The 25,261-nt window shown below is 33.7% G+C and overlaps 2 protein-coding genes across 4 annotated transcripts; both read right to left on the minus strand.

Annotated features, from left to right (window-relative positions):
• Positions 1-151: 151 nt before the first annotated feature.
• LOC117279136 (B3 domain-containing protein REM8-like) lies at positions 152-2,811 on the minus strand. Its single transcript, XM_070190194.1, has 5 exons — positions 2,773-2,811; positions 1,728-2,025; positions 1,267-1,346; positions 933-1,164; positions 152-195 (listed from the first exon to the last, which is right to left on the minus strand). The coding sequence occupies exons 1-5, from the start codon at positions 2,809-2,811 to the stop codon at positions 152-154; spliced, it is 693 nt and encodes a 230-aa protein (XP_070046295.1).
• An 831-nt stretch (positions 2,812-3,642) lies between these two features.
• Positions 3,643-11,432, minus strand: LOC104105763 (B3 domain-containing protein REM7-like). 3 transcript variants are annotated; one of them, XM_009614151.4, is made up of 8 exons: positions 11,145-11,428; positions 9,462-9,765; positions 9,113-9,210; positions 8,714-8,945; positions 7,580-7,771; positions 5,414-5,538; positions 5,023-5,254; positions 3,643-4,299 (listed from the first exon to the last, which is right to left on the minus strand). In XM_009614151.4, the coding sequence occupies exons 1-8, from the start codon at positions 11,208-11,210 to the stop codon at positions 4,253-4,255; spliced, it is 1,296 nt and encodes a 431-aa protein (XP_009612446.1). In that variant the 5' UTR covers positions 11,211-11,428; the 3' UTR covers positions 3,643-4,252. The 3 variants fall into 3 exon arrangements, with proteins under 3 accessions (XP_009612446.1, XP_070048342.1, XP_070048343.1); XM_070192241.1 differs by having other exon boundaries at positions 9,113-9,192; positions 11,145-11,427; XM_070192242.1 differs by lacking the exon at positions 7,580-7,771 and having other exon boundaries at positions 11,145-11,432.
• Positions 11,433-25,261: the final 13,829 nt, after the last annotated feature.

The raw sequence follows: 25,261 nt of genomic DNA on the forward strand, positions 1-25,261 counted from the left end.
GCTATTAGAACATCCTGAACTGATCTATTAAATCGATCTTGTTCTAGTTATTCAAGGTAATCTAGTTTATAGAAGTAACTAAGGAATAAACTTCAAGATTCAATTGCTTAAAGTGTTGCTTTTCTTTTTCCCTCGTCAGTTGCTCCATTGTTCAGTCAACCTCTTGAATGATGCTTGCATCCTCTCCAGATTTGGCTGCAAAAAATGCATTACTTTATGTAAGTATAAAATCTCTGCTACGAAGCCTAGGTTCTCAAAATTTTCACTATATATTATGACAATTCTATAAAGTGTTACTTACAAAGAGGAGCCTTGAGCAACGGTAAAGTGTATCCGTGTGACCTATAGGTCACCGATTTGAGCCATGAAAGCAACCACTAATGCTTATATTAGGGAAGACTGTTTACATCACACCTCTAGGGTGCGCCCTTCTTCGGACCCTACGTGAATGCAGGATATTTTGTGCATCGCACTACCTTTTTTTTTAATAAATATATAGTGTTATATAATTTTCAAACTCTAGTAAAGCATGTAAAATCTTTCTAAAATAAACTATTTGTAAGAACTATGAACAATAACAAGAGATGATACATCAACTATAATCTCCTAGAATTCAAAATGCTTTCTTCCATTTATAATTTTCTTTATCCAAAATGTAGAGCAAACAGAGTCATACTGTACGTGTATATAAGATAAAAGGCCAGTTCGGTGCACTAAATTCTCGTTATGCGCGGGGTCCGGGAAAGGATCGGACCACAAGGGTCTATTGCATGCAATCTTACCCTGCATTTCTGCAAGACGCTATTTTCACGGCTCGAGCCCGTGACCTCCTAATCACATGACTACAACTTTACCAGTTACGCCAAGACTCTCGTTCTATGTGTATATAAGATGATTTTAAAAATTAAAAAACGATATATGAGAAAACTTACCATGAAATTTCCATGTTGGTTTCTTTTCATTAGCAACAACCTCAAACATTATACGATCTCCCTCCTTTAAGCAATGTATATCACGGATTTCATTCCATCCACCGCTAATATACACGTTAGTACTATACGAACGTACTACTAAATTCCACGACCTTTGCCTTTCATCTCTAATAATCAAATCACATTTCTTGTTGATGAGACCATTTGCCCATGCAAATTGCTTAGGGATATTCTGAAATTTCAATTGCAAATATAATGAACAGTGTGCATATTTCATATTCAGAAAAATGGTGTTGTTAAAAAGATATTTGTAGTGTAAGTTTTTTAGACTTACCAAGATATCGTTTTGGAGGCAATAGGGTCTAACAGTGCATACAAAACGAGATTGACTAAAAAGCTTGTGAGTGTCAATTCCTGCACAGGGAAATGCCTTGTTTGATGAGTTATGCTTGGATTTGGTTTGTCAAGAAGTAGTATAGTGTCAAGAAATTTAACATATGAAACAAAAAAATTGTAAATATGAATAGCATCTAAATATTAAAACTCCTTCTACGTCAAGGCTACCCTTCAGAGATATTTGTGTGGTTAAATATCTCGTTAAGGATAAAATAGAAAATCTAATTAAATTATTAATAAATATAAATATGTGTCATTCTTTTGGACCGACTAAAAAAAGGAAGGAGTAACTTAAACGAACAATAATGGACTACGTTTTGAATAAATAACTTCCATAAATAACAAATTTGAAGAGTAGATTGATACCAAATGTGCCCTAATTAAATTAAAGAAGTTCACCTTTGAATTCAAATTTCTTGGAAGTCTCTTCAACATTATGGACCTTTTGTTCTTCTTCATATTCCCTCTCACATTGATTTGAATGAAATATGGAAACTTCAAACTCCATATTTCCTTCATGTCCGAACACCAACATATCTCCCAATTGCAAATCATGGTCCTCTGCAAATTTTTCCCAACCTTCTTCTAGACGTCGGCCATTCACCTTCACCAGCCACTTCTTACTACCCCTTCTCAGTATTGCATGTTCAATATTGTCGTGATCCTTCAGATACTTCAAGAAACCTAAAGGAATTTTCTGCAGTAAAAAGTCACATACAATAAGAGGAGTCTGGTCCCGAAATTGTTACGATGATGATATGAGTTGAGCTTATAGAAAGAAATAAGGATTCATATAGCCGACCCCAACTTTATTTGGGACTGATCAGCCGAAGTTGTTGTGTTTTAGAGTTGTCCGAGTTGAAGTAAGGATTCTATACAAAATATTCATATGGACTATGGTTTTGATATTTGGTATGTTTCTTTAATGGGATACAAACATTTCTTAGACAAAGAAAAGATGAAATAATTGAAATTATTACTTACAATTCCGTGCTTGAAACCTGGCAAGATGGGTTTTAAAAAGTGAGGTTTATTTGGAGATACTTTCATGATGGCCAAGAAAATGTAGTAATTGTGCGGCAACAAATCAATATAGTCAGAACTCAATATTGACTCGATAAATACTGATCGAAGAACATTTACTTGTTGTAAGGTTTGTTTAATAAAGAAGAATTTGTGAAGATCCAGGCACATATGGAAAGAGAATACCGTGTGATAAAATTATGAAGATTTGATATGTTATTTATGAGAGAATTTTTATGGAATAGGGGAAGATATGGAAGAAAATCTTGCCAAGGTCAAGGAATAGGCATAGCTAGTATATCACCTAAAATTGTGGGAAGAAGACCAGTAATTAACCTATTATACATGGTAACATGGAAGATTGATAGTATAATTGTAGTGGATTTCCATGTATCAGAATATATACTAGATCCAAAAATACATTCACATACTTTTTCTTGCCCGTCGCCTGCTGCCTCATTATCTAATTTTAGTAATGTACTATACGAAATATCTTAATTTTTATCTTTTGTAATACTTTGTAAATCATGTTGTGTTTGCCTCTAACTTTAATAGGGCTCCAATATGGACCGAGTAGATTCCATGTATCAAAATACTTGAGAAAAGGATCCAAATTTATCCCTTTACTGTTCATAATTGTTTAACATCACCCTCTATTATACTTTAAGTTGGAGCTTCGTTAGGATCAAGGCAAATACAAGACTTGCTAATGGCAAGAATGCAAATGACTCCAAAGTATGACAAAAAATAAAATTAAGATATCACCTAATATATAATAGCTATTTTCCCTTTTATAAAAACAGAAGGAAAAAGGTTCAAATTTGCCTTTGTAGGCCCGTACTACCAAGTCGCTCAATTTTGTATTCGCTAATTAACTTTATTTAAAATACGCTCAGATTGGAGCTCCAATAGAGATTAAAGGCAACAAATAAGACATTTATAGTAGTGGATCTAATATTAGACCAAAAGTTTAACAAAGCTTAAAATTGATCAGTTTTAAATAGTAAATGGGCAAATTTGACCCTTTTCCCAACCAAAAAAAAAAAGTAGATTTGCTGCACGAACAACTGCCAATCAGCAAATTCTAACACTGGTCAACCAAAGATAAATGTCGAAACAAAAATAAAGGAGTGGTTAAAGGCCATATTTGAGGCATTTGAAGGATCACTTCTCTGTTTCTCTCATTGTTGGGAGAAAGAGTTTTGTAATGAACACCCAATGGAAAAGCCAAAACATAACTCAGCTCAATGAGCTATAAATATAACTTAGGCAGGAAATATGGAACAAATCATTAAACAAATGGATAAGTTCCCAAATCTTTCAAAGGAATTCATGGAAGTTTATAACGGTGGATCAAATCATAATATGAACACAGCTCATTCAGAAAGTGTTCCTTTTTTTTCCAATAACTGTGATATCCGATTCAGCTTGCCTCCCACAAATACATCTTACAAATAATTCTGCCTACCATGGCTTTAGACAAATAGAAAGAACTTATCTAGCATTTTTTTTGTCTCGGATGGAATTCGAACCCTGATCTCCGAAGTATTCACCCATTTTGTTAACCACTAGATCGATCCTTTGGTGCAACAATTCGTGGATGTTAGCAATCCACGAGTCAGAATACATGAACATATCACACCCTTGTTGTTCCAATGGCCAAGAAATAGCACCCAAAACACCATACAACCTCTTTTCCTGCTACACCAGAAACACCGTACTCTGGGTTAGAAACCTGCGTTGAGTCATTAGTTACTTCCTTACATGGAGTTTTCTGGAACAAAACATGACATGCTTTGTTGAGGTTGTGAACCGTATATTGAATCAACCGAGAAAGAGAGATATTCCGTTCAATTGCTTCAGTGTTCCATTTCTTTTCTGTCACCAACAAACTTCATTGTTCAGTCAACCCCTTGATTGATTCTTGAATTCTCTCCAGAAATTTTGCCTCCAAAAATACATTAGTTTATGTAAGTTAGTAATGTAAAACCTGCTAGGAAGCAGAAGTGTTTAAATGTTGATTACATTCTATGACATTCTTTATAGGGTTGCATAATCGTCAAACTCTTATAAAGCATGTATATACTTTTTTAATTAAAAATTTTCTAAAAATAAGTACAGTTTTGAGAGACAATACATAAACCATAAAACTCTTGAAACTTTTTAGGCTTCCAAGTTATTTTGAAAGAAAAGGCGGAGATGAGAACTATGTAACAAAAATATCGTCTAATGAATTAGTTTTGAACTTGAAGTTAACTCAACCGAAAGGCACGTCTGAAGAGTGCAAAAAATGATTCTCTAGAAAAAGTTGAGGAAGAACTGTTATTAGACTACCTAAGTAAAATGTAGAAAATATTTTTTGTGAGAAATATTACACTTCTCAAATCATTGATTGATTAAAATTTTGAAAAGGTGTAGTTGTGGGAAGTAGGAGGGAGGTTGATGTTAGGTGATAAAAATGAGTATCAAAGAGCTGAAATAATTTTTGTATGCTGATAGAAACTAGTGATAAGAATAAGAATTGAAAATGCTACAAATGAAAATGAATTATGCTCTCCTAGAACGCTAAGTGCTTTCTTCCATTTAAGTAAAACTTCCTTTATCCAAGATCTTACTAAATATAGTCATAGTGTATCGTATATAAGATGATCAAAAAATAAAAGACACTTACCATGAAATTTCCACACTGGTTTTGTTCCATCAGTAACCACCTCAAACATTATTTGATCTCCCTCCTTTAAGCAATGTGTATCACGGAAATTACGCCATCCACCTCTAATGCACACGCTAGTACCAAAAGGACGTAGCATTAAATTCCACGACCTTTGCCATTCATCTCTTATAATCAAATCACATTTCTTGTTGATGAGACCGTTTGTGAGTGCAAATTGTGTAGGAAGGATCTGAAATGGTATACCACCATTTGCGCATATAAGTAAAAACTTCAGATTTTTCACCAAGATTGACGTCAAAACAAAGAAGAAAGAAGAAAATGGTAATGCAGAATCACTTTAGCCTGAACATTCTTGAAGGGTTTGTGTGAAATGGGTTTTTAGACTTACCAAGTAACTATACGTAAGGCAATAGGGTCGAATGGTGCATACAAAATGACCAAAAGGCTTGTGAATAGCAGCTTCTACATGGGGAAATGCCTTGCTTGATGACTTGACGCTGGGGTTTGGTTCGTCTGTTACAAGGTAATTGTATACACAATTTCATGTCAAGATATTAAGTATGACAGAGAGATTATAGTTAAAGTATGAACAGTGTATAAACATCGACCACAAAATGAGTAGGGCTCGTTCTCCAAAGTAAACCTTTCTGGAAATTTCTTTTGGCTTCCAAATAATAAGGAAACAAGAATGATGTTACAGAAATAAAGTTTAATGATTTATATTTTAATATGACTAGATTCTAGAAACGCAAAAAAGAATAAGTATACTAGTATTTACTGGGTTATGCTATCCATGCATACATTAACACAGTATATTCAAAGTCACCACCCTCCCTCAACTTGGGTAAGAAATTCAAGGCTAAGCAAATTATAGAAAGGATGATATACTTCGGTAGAATCTGGTAGGAGTCGTAAAAGTGATCTTATGTGTTAAAATGACTATTGAATCCATTGTTCCTTAAGCAACATGTTTGTAGAATCACAAAAAGACTGTCTAGAAAGGTAGAGGAAGAACTGATAGAAGACCATCTTAATTTACTCGAACAGAAACATTCAACAAAAAGGGCCTTCTCAGTACTATTTCCCGCATAGTTGTTTCTCTTTGCAAGAAAAAGAACTTGTATAGATATTATTCTTCAAATATCATTTTAAAATAGACGAATTTTCTTCAAACTTTTTAAAATTACAACATATGAAAATTTATCCTCATGGAACCTGGGACAGGGCCTTTGGAGCACTCAATATATAAACTTAATTAAACAAATGGAACTAAAATGTTATATAACACTTTAAATAAAGGAACCCTAGAAAACAAAGAACTATGTTATATAACACTTTAAATACACTACTTAGTTACGATATGGAGTGTATATATTAGGCTCTTTTTGGTATAACTAAAATGTTCGCTACAAAATATATTCCACATATAGGAAATGTTTTACAAAGATCAATTCATAAATCATCTCGAAAACTGTTTGGTGGGTAAATTTTAGAACATGTAGTTGTTTATGAATAACATTTATTACAGTTTGAATAGCCAAACACAAAAATAAATTTCATGGTGAATTTAACAAAGTATAAAGACCGGTGAGGTCGCCTTTAGAGCACTCAACATATAAACTTGAGTGAATAAATAGTGCAACTGCCCCTTTAGGATGAATTATAACCAATGAAAGACCAAGCACACTTCTTATAACAAGGAACAGCAACTAAAAAAGACCTCTATAAAAGAGAGACAATGATATATGACACGATAATACACTATTTAATTACGAAATGGAATGTATAAATTGGGCCCTTTTTTGGTGTAGCTAAATTGTTTGCTACAAAATATATTCCACATATAGGAAATGTTTTACAAATATCGTTTTATAGTAACAACCTCAAACATTATATGATCTCCCACCTTTAAGTTATTTGCACCCCTTCTACCTCCAATATAGACTTGAAACCCGTATATAGGTAACCTAAATTTACATGACCTTTTGTCTTTCATCTCTAATAATCACACCACAATTGTTGGTGGTGGGACATTTGCCAGCGCAAATTGTGTAGGAAATTACTGAAATGGTTTAATAACCATTTGCACATATCATCAAAATGAGATTGACCTTGCTTGACAACATGAGGCTGGGGTTTGGTTTGTCTATTAAATTGTAAATTGTAGACAAACCCATGTCAAGAATATTAAATATGACAAAATGGTTACAATTAAAGCATGCATAGCCTCTAAACATCCACCCCATCTTTTGGCTAATTTTTCATTTTAATAAACTGAAACTTGTTTTAGGAGGAAGGGACTTAACTTGCAAATTCGTCAAGTATAAATTAGTTGTACTAATACGTAGAAACCGGATATTATCATGTGGTAATTATTGTGATGCAATTAATGTGCACTTCAGTAATTACAGTATTTTGTGCTACTGTTTTAAAGTTCTAATTTTCTTAATAAAATCACAAAGACACAAACTACTGCATTATACTCATGTCATCAATATATCACCGAAAAGCTTGAGGACTAAACTGCATATCTAATGGACTCCAAAGAGCTTACCTTTTAATTCAAATTCCTTGGAAGTCCCTTCAACAGCATCGCTGGCAGCTTCTTCTTCTTCTTGCAGATACTCCACATATTCTCTGTTACAGTGCCTTGAATCTAAATGAGAGTGACCAAAAGGCTTGTGAGTAGCAGCTTCAGCATAGGGAAATGCGTTGCTCGATGACTTGATGCTGAGGTTTGGTTTGACTGTTATAGGGTGATAACACAAACCCATGTCAAGAAATTAAGTATGACAAAAAGAATACAATTTAAAATATGAATATTGTCCAAATATCCACCCTATCTTTTGCTTATTTTTCGATATTAGCAGGAATTCACTCCCCAAAGTAGACCCTTCTTGATATTTCTTTTAGCTTCCTGATGTTATGAAAATAAAGTTCAATGATATAAAATTTGAATCTGACTATATTCCAACAATGCATACATTAGAACAACATATTGAAAATCACCACCCTCCCTCAACTTGTACAAGCAATGAAGAAACTCAAGGGCCAAGCAAACAAGAGAAAGGATAATATACTTCAGTAGAGTTTAGTAGGACTTGTAAAAGTGCTTTTATGGGTTAAAATGACTATTGGATCCCTTGTTCTTTCAGCAACATGTTTGTAGAGTTACCAAAATGACTGTCCTATAAGCTTGAGTAAGAACTTATAGAAGACCATCTTAATTAACTCGAAGACAAATGCTCACAAAAACAAGTACATCTTATAGACAGCTATTTCACCCTTTCCAGGTAAAACTGTAAAAGAACTTTTATAGATATTGCTTTCAACTTTCTAAATAACAAAAACTTGAAATTTAGAGGACTCAACATCTAAATTTGATGAATAGATAGAGCAAACCGCCCCTTTATTTTGACATTTCTTTTATGACATTGGTGTGGTGGCCATTCCGCCGGATACCTGCTACGTCCCATCAGCACATGTACCGGATAGCACAGGTATCCGGCGGAATGGCCAAGGATTCGGTAAATTTGAAAAGTGTAGTTGTTTATGACGAACATGCTTTACAGTATGGACAACCAAATACTGAATAATGTTATTGAAGATGTAATATAATTTCAAGGTGTATATAACCTAGTAAAAAGATCATAGAAAAATAAGAGGTTGCTTAAATAAGAAACCTTACCATGAAATTTCCAAATTGGTCTTTCTCCATTAGTAACAACCTCAAACATTATTCGATCTCCCACCTTTAAGTCATTTGCAGCATGAAATTTAGCCCATCTGCCACCAATATAGACGTGATGACAGGAGGTATATAGCTTTAAATTCCATGACCTTTGTCTTTCATCTCTAATAATCAAATCACATTTCTTGTAGGTGAGACCATTTTTCGATGCGAATCGTGACGGAACACGCTGAAATTGTTTATAACATTTGCACATTGCATGTCATAGGCATCATGTTATCACCGTAAATAACTCCAATTAACAAAGAGGAAAAAAAAATGGTGCTTATGTTTCCTTTACCTGAAGATTCTTAATGGTTGGGGAGGGGGGGGGGGGGGATGAATTTTGAGACTTACCAAGTAACCATTTGTCAGGTAATAGGATCTAACAGTGCATTCAAAATGAGATTGACCAAAAGGGTTGTGAGTAGCGGCTTCTGCATGGGGAAATCCATCTGAAGAAATTAAATATGACAAACAAGATGCAGGGGTTTGGTTTGTCTTTTACATTGTTAATTGTAGACAAATCCATGTGAAGAAATTAAATATGACAAAATGATTACAATTAAAACATGAATAACATCTAAACATCCACCCAACCATTTGGCTAGTTTTTCATCTAAATAAATTGAAACTTATTTTAAAGACTAAGGGAATTAGCTTACAAATTTATCAAGCATAAACTAATGGACTCTAAAGATCTTACCTTTTAATTCAAATTTCTTGCATTCCCCTTCAACAATATCTTCTTCTTCTTGCAGATACTCGGCATATTCTCTGTCACAATGACTTGAATCAAATATGATTACCTCAAACTCCATATTACCTTCGTGTTTGAAGACCAACAGATCTCCCAATTGCAAATCATGCTCCTCTGCAAACTTTTCCCAGCCCTCTTCTAGTCGTCGGCCGTTCAGCTTCACCAGCCACTTCTTACCATCCCTTCTCAATGTTGCATGTTCATTATGGTCATGGTCCTTTAGATACTTCAAGAAACCTTTAGGTATTTTCTGCAGTACAACATAAACTTAGGGTTGCCCCATTTCCAATCACTATGCTGTTTTGATTGCGGCATGAAATGGCTCTAAGAGGTTGTTTGGGTAAGCTTATAAGCTGTTCAATCTAGCTTATGAGCTACCTTTTGGTTTACCTATGTGGTTAGTAAACATCCAAAGTGCTTATAAGCTAAAAATTAGCCAAAAGTCATAAGTTGGTTGACCTCAACTGATAACTTTTCAACTTATAAACACTTTTAGAGCCCGTTTGGATTAGCTGATTGTAAATTGATGATAAGCTTGAAGTGCTGAAAAGCATTTTTAAGTGTTGAAAGTGATTTTTTAATTAAGCATTTACGTGTTTGGATAGACGTGCTGAAACTAATAATAAGCAGTTGATGTGTTTGACAGAAAAGTGTTGATAAGTTGTTCTTTTATTAAAATGACTAAAATACCCTTAATTTTGTTTTATAAAAGATTATAAACTAAAAAGTCTCTTTGTAAAGAAAAGGATGAACAACGAATATGGAACAAAGAGAAAGTCAGAAAATTTATTTTGAGAAAAAGTATTTTGTAAATTAAAAAATATTATTAAGTATAAACTAGTAAAAATCTTGGTCAAACTAAAAGTGCTTATATGCTGAAAAGCCATAAAAGTGACCAACTTATGACTTATGGGCTATGGCTGATTTTAGCTTATAAGCATTTGACTTATAAGCACTTTGGGTGTTTAACAAACGCGTAAATAAGCCAAAACGTGTTTATAAGCCAGTTTGACCAGCTTATAAGCTTAGCCAAACACCCTCTTAGTTTGATTGAGATTTTTACATTCTAATTCTCAAATTTCCCAAAATAAAACTTTAACTTCCTCTCCGTTCCATATTAGTCGTTCCTCCTTTTCCTTACAAAGATACTTTTATTTTTATATGCTTTACAAAATTTTAAAGATATTTTGGTCATTTTACGAAAAGAACAGCTTACCAAACATATCAGTTTCTACAAATCTATTTCAACTTTATGCTCAACATCTATTTATAGGGGTTGATCCTCGTCAGAAGTCAATAGTTTTAGCTCAAACTCTTTATTTGTATTAAAAAATTCACTTAATATGTATAAATAATGTACTCACCCGTAAGCCACACTTTTTCGAATCCAGAATCCCGTAAACTCAAAATCTTAGCTCCGCCTTGGGCTCTTTACAATCAGCTAGCCCAAATGGGCACTTACAATCAGCTAGCCCAAATGGGCACTTACAATTAGCTAGCCCAAATGGTTAATTTCAGAATAATAGTGCGCTTTTTTCTGGGATAAATTCTTCACCTCCATACCATATCATACATATATGCATACATAGTAGACAAATGAAAATAACTAAAAGGGTTAATTTTACTCACCAGACCCTGCTTGAAACCTGGCTGAATTGGCTTGAAAAAGTGAGGCTTCACCGGAGGGATTTTCATAGCCAGCAGTCAAAAAATGTAGTTACTATAGTCTAGAGATGAAGTATCTTTGTTTCTACTTTGTGATTCATAGAATTGAAAGATTGAAGCTTCAATTCAGTTCAGGGGGTGCAATTATTTGGTAAGTGAAACTTGAAAGGAATGATAGATTAAATGGAATTACCGCTTTTCAGTGGACTGTGCAAAACTGACGAAATTTTCCACCATCCCAAAGTAAAATTGAATTGAAATGAGAATTTTATTTTGTGATTAACACAACGAATACTACCTGTGTGAGGCTTTTTAAGTACTTGACAAGTGGAAGATTTTGCAAGGACGTGGGCTTTGGCATTTGACTGCTCGGACTGGATTGACTCATTATTAAAAGAAAAATTAACTTAAATAGTCGTCCACTCAATTGCTTAAACTAAATATAATCAGCGGATATATAAAATATGTATAATCCATCTTTTATATATATAATTTATATATATCGGTTAGAAAAAATAAACAACAAATATGACAGGTTATTTATGTAAAGATTCCTTATTAAAATGATCAGCATAACCCAGTCCTACAATGATCGCGGGCCTCATGGGCTGATCAATTATTTTTTAAAATAAATTTTTACATTTTTTAAATTGAATGTCTAACCTAAAAACTCAAAAATAAAAATATTTACGAGTCAAACTTATTAGACAAAAAGATCATACAAACTTAATAACTTTTGATAGTGTTCCAATATATCATAATAAACACTAGAAAAGAAATGGTAATATTTCATTCATTAAAAGTAAAAACTCAAAATAAACTATTGAAGAAAATATCTATGACGCTCATGGCATATACAACACCAACACATCACTTTCTTCAAATAAATTTAAATCCGTTTGTGATAGGGTTATCTTAACATCTTTATTTATCATCTATATCTATAATTCATAATTTCAATTAGTAATATATTATACATAACTAAATTTCAAAAACTAATAATATTCAAATTCACATAAAAATAATACCAATTTGAGTTTGGAAAAAGCCGTGCAACCAATTCGAATAGTAACAAGTGTTTGGACAATTTTATGATGGGTGCAACTTCTATACTTTGTGAGAACATGCCCACAAATTGAATGTTAATTGCAATGCTACAGTAGTAATAGGAATACTAAGTACATCACGCGCTATCACTGAAAGATCGAGACATTTTTTAGAATGATCCTTCCAATACATAACAACATCAATCTCTTAAAACTTCTCAAGATCAAGTTTTGATTCATCTAAGTAAAGGTCCAATTCTTACTTTGCAGCCTTAGATGAAGTTTCATCCTGGAATACTTTAAATTCTATGAAATTAAAAACATGACGACATCAACAATAACAATCATAATAATAATAATAATACAAATACATGTATATTTATGTAACAAACTTATATTACTAATTTAGACAGTATTACTATTGGGAAGTGGCTGAAGAAAATAATATTCCTATTTTAGTTACGGAGAATGGAGATAGCATTTAGAAGTTCTTAAATCCTAGTTTGATACTCAATGAAAGATACTAGTAAATCAGATCATCCATATTATTGCTATCCGAATAAGAACAAAACAATAAAATTAAGAATAGAATAACAAAATTAAGAGAGAAAAATAAAAGAAAAAATACGAGAGTGAAAGAGAGACTTAGAGCTGAGGAAGTAGCGTTACTTCTATTTAACTAAACTAGTTAACTTGAATATATTATATTATGGAGGTTCATTTAGTAATCCGTTATAAATAAGCTTCCTGAAGAAGCTTATTCATATGGGACTCCGTCGTAAATATGTTTATCTATTTAGTACTCTATTGGAAATAAGCCTCATGAAGAAGCTTATCCTTTTGGTACTCCGTTATGGATAAATATTATCCCCGGTCTGGTACAATAATAGCTTACAAGCAGCTTACACAGCAGCTTGCAGTAGTAGCTTACAAGCAACTTACACACCAACTTGCAGTAGCAGCTTACACAGTAGCTTCCTTTCTTCTATAAATAGAGGAGATTTCAGTTCATTATGTACATCAGTTTGAAGTTGAATAAAAATATCAATCTTCATCTATACTTGTCTTCGATTTATTTACTTTACAGTCTTTATTATATAACACATTATCAGCACAAGACTTTGCCATTTTGAGCACTTCAAATTTAATTTCTATTTCAGTGTTCATCTCCTATGTAAGGAAACGCTCTTATGTCCGTGGCTAGATCTTATTCAATCCGAGCATCATAAGACAGATTATATACTTGAGGTGGTGAGTTTTTCTTCTTGGCAGTAGTGATGTAGATATCACTTACATCTAGAGTAGCCAAATTTGCGTAAATTAATTTGAGCCTTTTGGTTATATTTTAATATCTTTATCATCGCTTGCTTGGTAATATGTTACGTATACAGTATCGTGATGACCCAAAAGGTCATCTTTAAATTTAATAATTATTTATGTGTTCTAAGACCTCGAAAGGTCATTCTTCGACTTGCGTGCGCAGTCCGTATAAATTTTTAAAAAGTTTTTATGTGAAAAATAGATTAAAATGTGAAATATAGCCTTAAAACTCAACTGAGTTGACTTTGGTTAATATTTTTAGCAAACGGACCCAGATCAGTATTTTGATAATTCCGGTAGGTCCGTATCATGATTTGGGACTTGGGCGTATGTCCGAAATTTAATTTGGAGGTCCCTAACTCAAGTTATGACCATTTAACGGAAACTAGTAATTTAAAGGCCAAATATTTCTAAAAGTTTGACCACGGATTTGACTTTTTGATATCGGGGTCAAAATCCGATTTTAAAAATTTGAATAGCTCTGTTATGTCATTTATGACTTGTGTGCCAAATTTGAAGTCATTCCGGGTTTATTTAACATGTTTCGGCACAAGTTTTGTAAATTGAAAAGTTTGAAACTCAAAAGTTCGAATCGAGGTGTGAATTGTAATTTCGATGTTATTTGATATGATTTGAGACCCCGAGTAAGTTCGTTTTATGTTACGGGACTGGTTGGTATAATTGGACGAGGTCCCGAGGGGCTCGGGTGAGTTTCGGACGAGTTTCAGACCATTTTTGTAAAAATTGCAAGTCTGATTGTGGTGTGTCGCACCTGCGCAATTTTGGCCGCAGGTGCGAGGTCGCTTCTGTGAGCACCTAATTTTTGACTATATTTGAATTTTTACCACCTTCTACTATGTAAATATTTTTAGAAATTTAATATATATTTTTTTAGCTTTGTTACATTTTTTTTTAATATAGGGTAAGAATTAAAAATAATTTAAAAGGTCAAATTATTATTTTTAGTATTATTTTTATTTTTTATCTTTATTTTAAAATAAAATAAATAAAAATAAAACCGAAAAAATAATTTTTTTTGTAAATTTTCGGATGAGAATAAAATAATTGAAAAATTAAAAGTATGAATTAAAAAAACAAAAGTAAAAGAATGCGAAAATTAAAAATAAATGAAAAGTAAAAGAAAGATGAAATTAAAAAATAAAAGTAAAGGTAGATGAATGTTTTTTTAAAAAAAGTAAAAAAAAGTGGAAATTTAAAAAAAGAAAAGTAAAATAAGTGAAAATTTAAAAAAAAGTAAAATAAGTGGGAAATTAAAAAATAAAAGTAAAGGAAAGTGGAGAATTTTTTTTTTTTTTTAAAAAGAAAAGAAAAATGGGAAGTGGAAATTCTTTTTAATTTAAAAAAAAATTGAAAAAATTCTGAATGTTTTTCCTATAAATAGAAGAGAAATGTGAGGAGAAAAGGGGAGAAGGAAGGAAAAAATAGAGGAGAGAATTGAGAGAAAAAAATAATTCTTCTTATGCGCTAAGTGAATTTTTACTCATTTTATTATTTCTTTTGAAAATTCAAGCAATTCATCACCCTGTTTAAGACCCAAAAATGCCACAAATTCAAGCCTAAAAACACCTTGTGAAGCTTTATTGATAGTCACCTCTCTCACCCCAAAAACCAGCAGCCTCACGAGGTACAGTCGAGTTTCGGTCCGGGCTCGAATTTTAGAAGGTTCGTCGCTAGATTTTCTGCTCATCTGCCGATTTTCCCTTGGTTTGGTGTATTTGCTCGGCTCAGAATTATTTTTGCATTAATCAAGTTCTAAAGGAAAGTTTTTGCTTAAAGGTTCATTGCTTATCCTCCTTTTGTTAATTATTTCATTGTTTTGTGTGATGTTCTTATAGAGGTTCATGTGATAATTTTTTGTGTTGTTTTATTTGTACACATTATCATGTTGTAGTTTGTTTTTACATGTTTCAAGAGATTTGTCAACAGATTATTTGAATAAGATTTCATCTTAATGAGATTTGCTATTTAGAATTAAGAATGAAGATCTTGCCATATTAATGGGCCATGCGTTGGAGTTCAAGTAAATGAAGCAGAAATGAGTTACCACATTTAATAGGAAAGAAAGAATTAAACATGGATTGGATTGAGTATATATATCTGTCAGGCCCAATAATTTTGTCACTAGACTAATAATTAGCTCATTCTTTCATAATGGATAAATGTCTCCTAATTTCAAAGATAGAGTAATAAGTTGTAAATATTTATAAGTGTGGATGACTTTTTAATAGTTTAAATAACTAATATATTTTCTGACTTCCAAATAATTTTCTTTCCATAAACTCTTGGTCTTACAATAATTTTAAATTAGTTTAGAAAAATAATACAAGTGCGCGTTCACATGACTTGACCAATCAATTTCGAATAATAATAAATGTGTTATTGATTGTGTACACGTACGCGTGACATGATTCTTGAGGCCAAACAAAAAAAATGAGTACACGTACGCGTGACTTATTTCAAGATAATTTTCATAAATCTAATCAAGCAATAAAAGTGGACATAGGTAAAACATGAGAACTAATAAAACACAGGTTATCCAAAAATAATATAAGCCAAATGTAGTCAATAAAGTGACCATGTTAGAAATACGGGACTCGGGGAATGCCTTACACCTTCTCCCCGGTCAACAGAATTTCTTACCCGGACTTTATTTTTGCGGACCAATAATAATAGAGTCAAATCTTCCTTTGACTAGGGATTCAAATAAATGGTGACTTGAAACACCCAAAAAATCAATTCAAGTGGCGACTCTGTAAATAAAATAATCCCTACTCAAATTTGTCACTTTAATTGAAAAAACTCTTTAACCCATAACAATCCATAACATACATATCTTTTGGGGTATAAAAGGGGTGTGGCAGCTCTGGCGACTCTGCTGGGGAAAAGAACCGAGAACCTCTGGTTCAGGGTTCAGAATTCGAGCTTGTAATATGATCTATACTTGGATTTTTTGATTGTTGATATTATTGTGTTTGTGGGCCTAATGTGCTAATTGCCGCTCATTTACCGCTTTGATATTATTTGAAATGTATAAAATGCCTTCTTACGCCTCCCTTCTGAGTCTTCTGAATTTATGATGCACACGTGTGTGTGGCTCACTTTCTGTTAGAGGTCATACCAAATAGAACGAGGCTGGATCAGTAACTAGGCCGGGTAGACTTTCGTGCTCCCGGTACGTTGCTCCCACTTCGGTTCGAGTTGTCCGCTTGGGTAAGCCAGGTCTAAAACACTCCCCCAGAATTTTAAACCTACAATAACATATCTTCATGCCGGATCCCTAGTAGGAACGTTTGTTTGCATCATGTGCATTTGACTTTGGGGACTCAACACAGGGGTTGGGTCCGTCTAGGACAGTTGTACCTGAAAATTACAAGACTATCCTGATGCATCTTATGTGCTACATGTACATTATGTTTGATTCAGTTTGTTTATGTTGACCGGCTTTTAAAAAATAAAAATAAGAATAAGAATTGAGAGAAAACCATAAGAAATAAAATATGAGAGAAAATTTATCCGTTTTGTTTTTAAAAAAATCTTGGTATTTGAAAATCTAAAACCTTGTCAAAAGTCTACCCCAAAACGATTATTACAAAATAAGATTCAATTTTTCCAAAAAAAAAAAAAAAAAGGTGTCTTTCCATTCCTGAAATATTTACCGAACTACGCGGGTCTGATTCTCACCAGATGTGAGATACATAGGCAAACCTCATCGGTTTCGGCCCCAATTTTTAAAAATTCAAAAATATTTTTATTTAATTCCTTCTTTAGAAATCTTTCATTAGAAAATCCCAAATAAAATAAAATATAAAATAAAAAATATTTTCTTTCTTTTTAGAAGTCTTTCATTCCAAAAAGAAAACCAAATCAAAATCCAAAAATATATTTTTTTCCTTCTTTAGAAGTCTTTCTTCGGAAAAAATAAAATAAAAATCAAAATTCAAAAAAAATAAATTCTTTCTTCTTTAGAAGTCTTTCTTTTAAAAAATTCTCAAACTAAAAAATAAAAAATATATATATATATATATTAAAAAACATAAAAAAAATCAAAATACAAAAATATTTTCTTTACTCTTAAATAAGTTTTACTTTCAAAAATTCCCCTCCAAAAAAACAAAAAAAATCAAAAATATGTTCCTTGTTAAAAGTTTTCGTAGTGTGTTTTGTGTATGAGTAAAAGAAATAAATAAAAAAGGGCTAGTTTGTTTACTTTAATCATAATATTCCCTGAACTACGTAATGATCTGATTCATGCGGCGTTATGATACGTAGACAATCCCCATCGGATTCGATCATAGCCATAAACAAATTGAGTGAAAAAATAAACCGAAAAAAAGAAAAGAAAACAATTGAGTGAAAAAGAAAGAAAAGAGTGACAAAAAAATAACAAAGAAAAACAAAGAGCGAAAAACAACAAAAAGATAAAGAAATCAAGGTATGAAAAAAAAAATCAAAAAAAGAAAAGAAAAAAAAGGAGAGCCTCCTGAGAAGGAATCAGTTCACCCCTGTTGGTGAATCATACTCGAGCTTGTTCCAAAAACTAGTAAGGCTAGATCTACTGCAGCCAGTAGCCTCGAACCGGCGCACCAGACTAATATTAGATGTGAATACCACTCTGGAGCAGTAGGACATGATACAGAAGACTGTTGGATTCTTAAGAGAGCAGTGGAAGACCTCATCGAGGTCAAGGCAATAATGCTTAGGGATGAAGAGGCCCCTAATATGATGAACAATCCTCTGCCTACTCACACCAATGAGCCAGTAGTCGGAATTATCTATGAAGATGGGGAATTTGATCCGGCACTAAAGGCCATTACAGCCATTGTCGAGACAGAAGAAAAGCCAAAAAAATAACGGTCGCCAAGCCTGAAAGTCCCCAATCAGACGGGAGTCTCGGTAGCTGATCTTGCTATCCTTTCTGTGTTCGGATTATCTCAGGGTGTATTCAGGATGTTTTAGTTTATTGTCTTACTTTCCAATGTAAACCCTTCTATCTTTAAAATTCAAAGGAAAAGAAATCAAAAAAATCAAATAAAATTAGTATTTCGTTGTCCAGAAATATCTCTTTTCTTAATTTTGTCACTTTTGTTATTCTCTTTTCAGTTCTGTTAATGCAGATTTTAATGACATGACATGCTTGCGGACTTCATGCCCAGATCCTAAAATGCTGTCAGACTTTGACATAATGATTCAAGAGTCAGAATGCAATGAAGATAAGTTTAAGGAAATAAAATAAAAAATCGGAACAATTAAGAGAAATTGGCTCAAGATTGGAAAGATCCATACATTGTAACAAGAGTACTGCCAAATGAGAGCATTGTACCTGGGAAACATCGAAGGAAATGTCCCTGAAAGAACTGTCAACGCAAGTGCAGTCAAAAGGTACTATGCTTGATCCTCTATATAACATTAATGTTCTCTGGTTTTGATGAAGAAGGCTATCTTTTTCACTATCCAAATATTCAACCCTTTGCAAACATTTAGACCCGGATCCTTTTTTTATTACCCTCTTTGGAACCTGGAAGTTATTATTGAAAAAAATTGAATGAAAAATGAAAAAGAAAAAAAAACAAAAAAAGAAGAAGAAGAAAAGACAAAAAGAAAAAAAAATGAAAAAAAAAAAGGAAAAAGGAAAGGAAAAAGAAAGAGAAAACAAAACAAAACAGAAGAAAAAGCCAAAGAAATATATAAAAACAAAGTTCATTGAGCTACGTTTGACTTGATTTTGAAAGGATACGTAGGCAGCCTCTCTCTGGAGTTGAGTCACACCAAAATAAAAATCCACATTCTCCCAAAAGTTGAAACTGGGGCAGATGTTACAATGGTTCACGATGGTTTCACTTGAAAGGTCTCAAAGTTGTAATTCAATCCAATTTTTTTTACCCAAATCCTTTTCAAGTCCTTCCTATCAATCAACGAGAATGTTCAAGAATTGGAGGATACAATCATTTGGATCCAATGCAACCAAAATGAGAGAAATAAAATGAGAGAGTCTTATTGGTGAAAACCCTCACGGGCACCATAGGGCGATGACGAGCAGAGAAAATAAAAATGAGAGAGTCTTGTAGTGAAAACTCGCATAGAGCACTATAAGGCGATGGTGAGAAAAAAAATGAGAGAGACCAGTTAGTGAAAACCCGCAAAGGGCGCTACTAGCCGAATGAGGGTGTTTGATACTCCGATATGAGCACAACTAAGGCAGTTTCAAGATGAACATTTGCGACAGATATTTGAGAATTAGACAACTCAGACGGATCAAGCATCCAGTCCAAAATACATGTCATGATTCATTAAAATCGACATATACCTCCAGATAAGTCTCCTTATTCCTGTCCCCCGAAAGGGGCACCTTTTGTTTAGACACAATTCCTTTTTTTTCTCACTTTCAATTGCTTTTCTATTTTAACCCATAATTTTTCTTTGATTCATTTTTCGGTCTAATCTTGCATCAAAAGCAAAGAAAAGAAATGGCTGTAAAATTGACTACAGTTTCCCTATAATACCAAGCATAATTTGGGGCATATACGACATTGATGAAGGCACGAATCTATCTATGATCTCTTTTGATAAGACAAACAAATCGTCTCAAAGAAACTAAAAAGGTCGCCTAAGCAAGACTTGCTTCGTGGGGAAAGTTGATAAGCACTACAAACACGAACTGGTACTAGTTACAAGACAACTAAGTTCTATTTTAAAGGAAATTTGCCTTGCCTTAGGGACAAGGGTTAGCGGTACCATGGACATCCGAATATGAAACAGTCGGGGGAAACATCGGAGAGCCAAAGTCTCCAAGAAGCTATACAGAGTATCCAAGAATATCAGTACCATACTGGAAGAATCAGTTCTTCTACAGCAATGACCGTGACTTCAAGATACTTAGGGTATCAAGGCCGCAAACCAACCACCACTTTGAAAACTCACAGTTTTTCTTTGTTTAAAGTAGGAACAAAGCAATGCAGAATGGCGATTCTCAAAGGACGAATATCACCAAAGGTAAGTCCCTCAAAATCTCCATTTTATTTTATTTTTCAGCATGCATCACTAATGTCTATACCTCTCATTTCATAGCTTAACCCAGGTAGAACCGTTTCGCCTAGGGGGATCCAGATCATAGTTTCGGGTAGAAGTACTCTTCGTCCAGGCTTGTTTTTCGTAGCTTAACCCAGGTAGAACCTTTTCGCCTAGGGGGATCCAGCTCATATTTCCGGGTAGAAGTACTCTTCGCCTAGGCTTGTTTTTTTAGCTTAACCAGGTAGAACCGTTTCGCCTAGGGGGATCCAGATCATAGTTCTGGGTAGAAGTACTCTTCCCTCAGGTTGTTTTACGTAGCTTAACCCAGGTAGAACCTTTTCGCCTATGGGGATCCAGCTCATATTTTCAGGTAGAAGCACTCTTCGCCTAGGCTTGTTTTTCTTAGCTTAACCCAGGTAGAACCGTTTTGCCTAGGAGGATCCAGCTCATAGTTCTGAGTAGAAGTACTCTTCGCTCAGGTTGTTTTACGTAGCTTAACCCAGGTAGAACCTTTTCGCCTAGGGGGATCCAGCTCATAGTTCCGGGTAGAAGTACTCTTCGCTCAGGTTTGTTTTTCTTAGCTTAACCCAGTTAGAACCTTTTTGCCTAGATGAGCTCATAGTTTCGGGTAGAAGTACTCTTCGCTCAGGTTGTTTTACGCAGCTTAACCCAGGTAGAACCTTTTCGCCTAGGGTGATCCAGCTCATAGTTTCGGGTAGAAGTACTCTTCGCTCAGGTTGTCTTACGTAGCTTAACCCAGGTAGAATCTTTTCTCCTAGGGGGATCCAGCTCATAGTTCCGGATAGAAGTACTCTTCGCCCATGCTTTTTTTTCTTAGCTTAACCCAGGTAGAACCTTATGCCTAGGGGGATCCAGCTCATAGTTTCCGGGTAGAAGTACTTTTCGCCCAGGGTATTTTTCGTAGCTTAACCCAGGTAGAACCTTTTCGCCTAGAGGGATCCAGATCATAGTTTCCAGGTAGAAGTACTCTTCGCTCAGGATATTTACATAGCTTAACCCAGGTAGAACCTTTTCGCCTAGAGGGATCTAGCTCATAGTTCCGGGTAGAAGTACTCTTCACTCAGGTTGTTTTACGTAGCTTAACCCCGGTAGAAACTTTTTGCCTAGGGGGATCCAGCTCATAGTTCCGGGTAGAAGTACTCTTCGCTTAAGTTGTTTTACGTAGCTTAACTCAGGTAGAAACTTTTCGTCTAGTGGGATCCAACTCATATTTCGGGTAGAAGTAATTTTCGCCCAGGCTCGCTTTTCACAGTTTAACCCAGGTAGAACCTTTTCTCCCAGGGGATTCATTTTCATTTCAGTAATACAGGACGCCATCCTATGACTACATTCTTTTCAGTAATATAGGGTACCAACCCGTGATTACATTATTTTTTCGTAATATAGGGTACCAACCTCTGGTTACATTTTCTTACCAGTATTATGGTACACTAATCCCTAGTCATTTTTCCAATATAGGGTCCCCACTCCCTAGTTTCTTTCATTTTAGACATAGGGTCTCCATTCCCTAATCTCTGTTTTTTTTTGGGGTACACCATTCCCGACCTTTTATTTCTTTCAATAAAGAGCTAGTTTAGAATTTTGTTACAATAACTCACGAAATTTTTCTAGTGCAAACTGGGGCAGAAAAATTTTGTTTGTTTGTTTATTTTGGTGTCTGAGTAGGTTTTGCCTCAAGGCATATGGTTCGAGATGGCCAAAAGAATAAGTCTCAATTCAGAATAAAAGAAAAGAAAAAATAGGTGAATCCAAAATGCAAAAGTAGTTGAAAAGATGTGGAATGCTCAAGACATGAATGAAGCCACGAGCATTGGAGTCCCATTTTGATTAGAAGAAGCTATAGAACAATGAACTAGCACCTACAACTAGCGAGCATCAAGGTTTAGATCAGAGTTTGCATGAAGAACCAGTCAAGATTCAAGATCAAGTTTCAGAAGATTCATAGATAGGAATCTTGTAACTCATAGTTGATAGGTTTTTTTTTTTTTTTTTTAATAATAGCAGGATCGCGGATCAAAGCCTCGACGGAACCTCACTCGACTCCTCGACTCATCATTCCACCATTCTCCTTGAACTACACGTGACCTGATTCCCCTATAACCCAGGATATGTAGGTAGTCCAAAACCAGGACTCGGTTACACCCTATCTTTTATTTCTTTTCTTTTTGAAAAACGGTTTGATAAAAAATTAGTCACATGGCTCACCTAGTTTTTGTCTGAAAACTCTTCATGTTTCCAAGCAAAGAGGGGCAGCTGTGAGCACCTAATTTTTGACTATATTTGAATTTTACCACCTTCTACTATGTAAATATTTTTAAAATTTTAATATATATTTGTTTAACTTTGTTACATTTTTTTAATATAGGGTGAAAATTACAAATAATTTAAAAGGTCAAATTATTATTTTTAGTATTATTTTTATTTTAAAATAAAATAAAAAAACATAAACAAATTATTGTTTTTTAATTTTCGGATGGGAATAAAATAATAGGAAAATTAAAAGTATGAATTAAAAAAATAAACGTAAAAAAAATGTGAAAATTTAAAAAAAATGAAAAGTAAAAGAAAGATGAAATTAAAAAATAAAAGTAAAGGTAGGTGATTTGTTTTATAAAAAAAGTAAAAGAAAGTGGAAATTTAAAAAAAGAAAAGTAAAATAAGTGAAAAATAAAAACAATAAAGTAAAAAAAGTGGTAAATTAAAAAAAAAGTAAAGGAAAGTGGGGAATTATTTTTTCTTTTAAAAAAAGAAGTGGGAATTCTTTTTAATAAAAAAAATAAAAAAATAAAAAAATAAATCTGAAAACATTTCGAATGTTTTTCCTATAAATAGAAGAGAAATGTGAGGAGAAAAGAGGAGAAGGAAGGAAAAAATAGAGGAGAGAATTGAGAGAAAAAAAAATTCTTCTTCTGTGCTAAGTGAATTTCTACTCGTTTCATTATTTCTTTCGAAATTTCAAGCAATTCATCACCCTGTTTAAGACCCAAAAATACCTCAAATTCAAGCCTAAAAACACCTTGTAAAGCTTCATTGATAGTCACCTCTCTCACCCCAAAAACCAGCAGCCTCACGAGATACAGTCGAGTTTCGGTCCGGGCTCGAATTTTAGAAGGTTCATCGCTAGATTTCTGCTCATCTGCCGATTTGCCCTTGGTTTGGTGTATTTGCTCGGCTCAGAATTATTTTTGTATTAATCAAGTTCTGAAGGAAAATTTTTGCTTAAAGGTTCATTGCTTATCCTCCTTTTGTTAATTATTTCATTGTTTTGTGTGATGTTCTTATAGAGGTTCATATGATAATATTTTGTGTTATTTTATTTATATACATTATCATGTTGTAGTTTTTTTTTTTACATGTTTCAAGCGATTTGTCAACGGATTATTTGAATAGGATTTCATCTTAATGAGATTTGTTATTTAGAACTAAAAATGAAGATCTTGCCATATTAATGGGCCATGCATTGGAGTTCAAGTAAATGAAGCAGAAATGAGTTACCACATTTAATAGGAAAGAAAGAATTAAACATGGGTTGGATTGAGTATAAATCTGTCAGGCCCAATAATTTTGTCACTAAACTAATAATTAGCTCATTCTTCCATAATGGATAAATGTCTCCTAATTTCAAAGATAGAGTAGTAAGTTGTAAATATTTCTAAGTGTGGATGACTTTTCAATAGTTTAAATAACTAATATATTTTCCTTCTTCCAAATAATTTTCTATCCATAAACTCTTGGTCTTACAATAATTTCAAATTAGTTTAAGAAAATAATACAAGTGCGCGTTCACATGACTTGACCAATCAACTTCGAATAATAATAAATGTGTTATTGATTGTGTACACGTACGCGTAACATGATTCTTGACGCCAAACAAAAAAATGAGTACACGTACGCGTGACTTATTTCAAGATAATTTTTCATAAATCTAATCAAGCAATAAAAGCGGACATAGGTAAAACATGAGAACCAATAAAACAAAGGGTATCCAAAAATAATATAAGCCAAATATAGTCAATAAAGCGACCGTGCTAGAACCACGAGACTCGGGGAATGCCTTACACCTTCTCCTCGATCAACAGAATTCCTTACCCGTACTTTATTTTTGCAGACCAATAATAATAGAGTCAAACCTTCCTTTGACTAGGGATTCAAATAAATGGTGACTTGGAACACCCAAAAAAATCAATTCCAAGTGGCGACTCTGTAAATAAAATAATCCCTACTCAAATTTGTCACTTTAATTGGAAAAACTCTTTAACCCACAATAATCCATAACACATATATCCTTTGGGGGTATAAAAGGGGTGTGACAGCTTCTGTGGCTGAGAGACCGCAAAAGCGGAGGTCTCGCTTCCTTCGTGCTTCTGTGTAGTCGCATCTGCGACGTGAATGTCCGCAGATGCGGCCCTCTGCTGGGCAGCCCTGCTCCGCAAATGCGATCTTTGTCTCGCAAATGCTAGGCCGCAGGTGCAAAAATATAGCCCGTAGATGCGAAAATATCGTGCAGAATATATAAAATCGGGGTTTGGCTATTTTTACTCATTTTTGAGTTTTGAGTCTCGGATTTTTGCGATTCCAAAGGGATTTTTCACGACTTTGAATTGGGTAAGTATTCTATAATCAAAAGTGATTATATTTCATAAATCCATGTCTATATTCATTATT

The sequence above is a fragment of the Nicotiana tomentosiformis genome, chromosome 12, assembly GCF_000390325.3.
Source record: "Nicotiana tomentosiformis chromosome 12, ASM39032v3, whole genome shotgun sequence".
Taxonomy (NCBI): Eukaryota; Viridiplantae; Streptophyta; class Magnoliopsida; order Solanales; family Solanaceae; genus Nicotiana; species Nicotiana tomentosiformis.

What these genes read in the sequence shown, in the direction of transcription:
- LOC117279136 (XM_070190194.1), bottom strand. Translation starts at nt 2,811, where the DNA reads ATGAGGCAGCAGGCGACGGGCAAGAAAAAGTATGTGAAT. An exon ending in CAAGAAATTTGAATTCAAAG is followed by an intron (nt 1,347 to 1,727) that starts GTGAACTTCTTT and finishes TTCCCTGTGCAG; the next exon opens with GAATTGACACTCACAAGCTT. An exon ending in GCCTCCAAAACGATATCTTG is followed by an intron (nt 1,165 to 1,266) that starts GTAAGTCTAAAA and finishes TTGAAATTTCAG; the next exon opens with AATATCCCTAAGCAATTTGC.
- LOC104105763 (XM_009614151.4), bottom strand. Translation starts at nt 11,210, where the DNA reads ATGAAAATCCCTCCGGTGAAGCCTCACTTTTTCAAGCCAATTCAGCCA. An exon ending in CAAGAAATTTGAATTAAAAG is followed by an intron (nt 9,211 to 9,461) that starts GTAAGATCTTTA and finishes TAATTTCTTCAG; the next exon opens with ATGGATTTCCCCATGCAGAA. An exon ending in ACCAATTTGGAAATTTCATG is followed by an intron (nt 7,772 to 8,713) that starts GTAAGGTTTCTT and finishes ACCCTATAACAG; the next exon opens with TCAAACCAAACCTCAGCATC.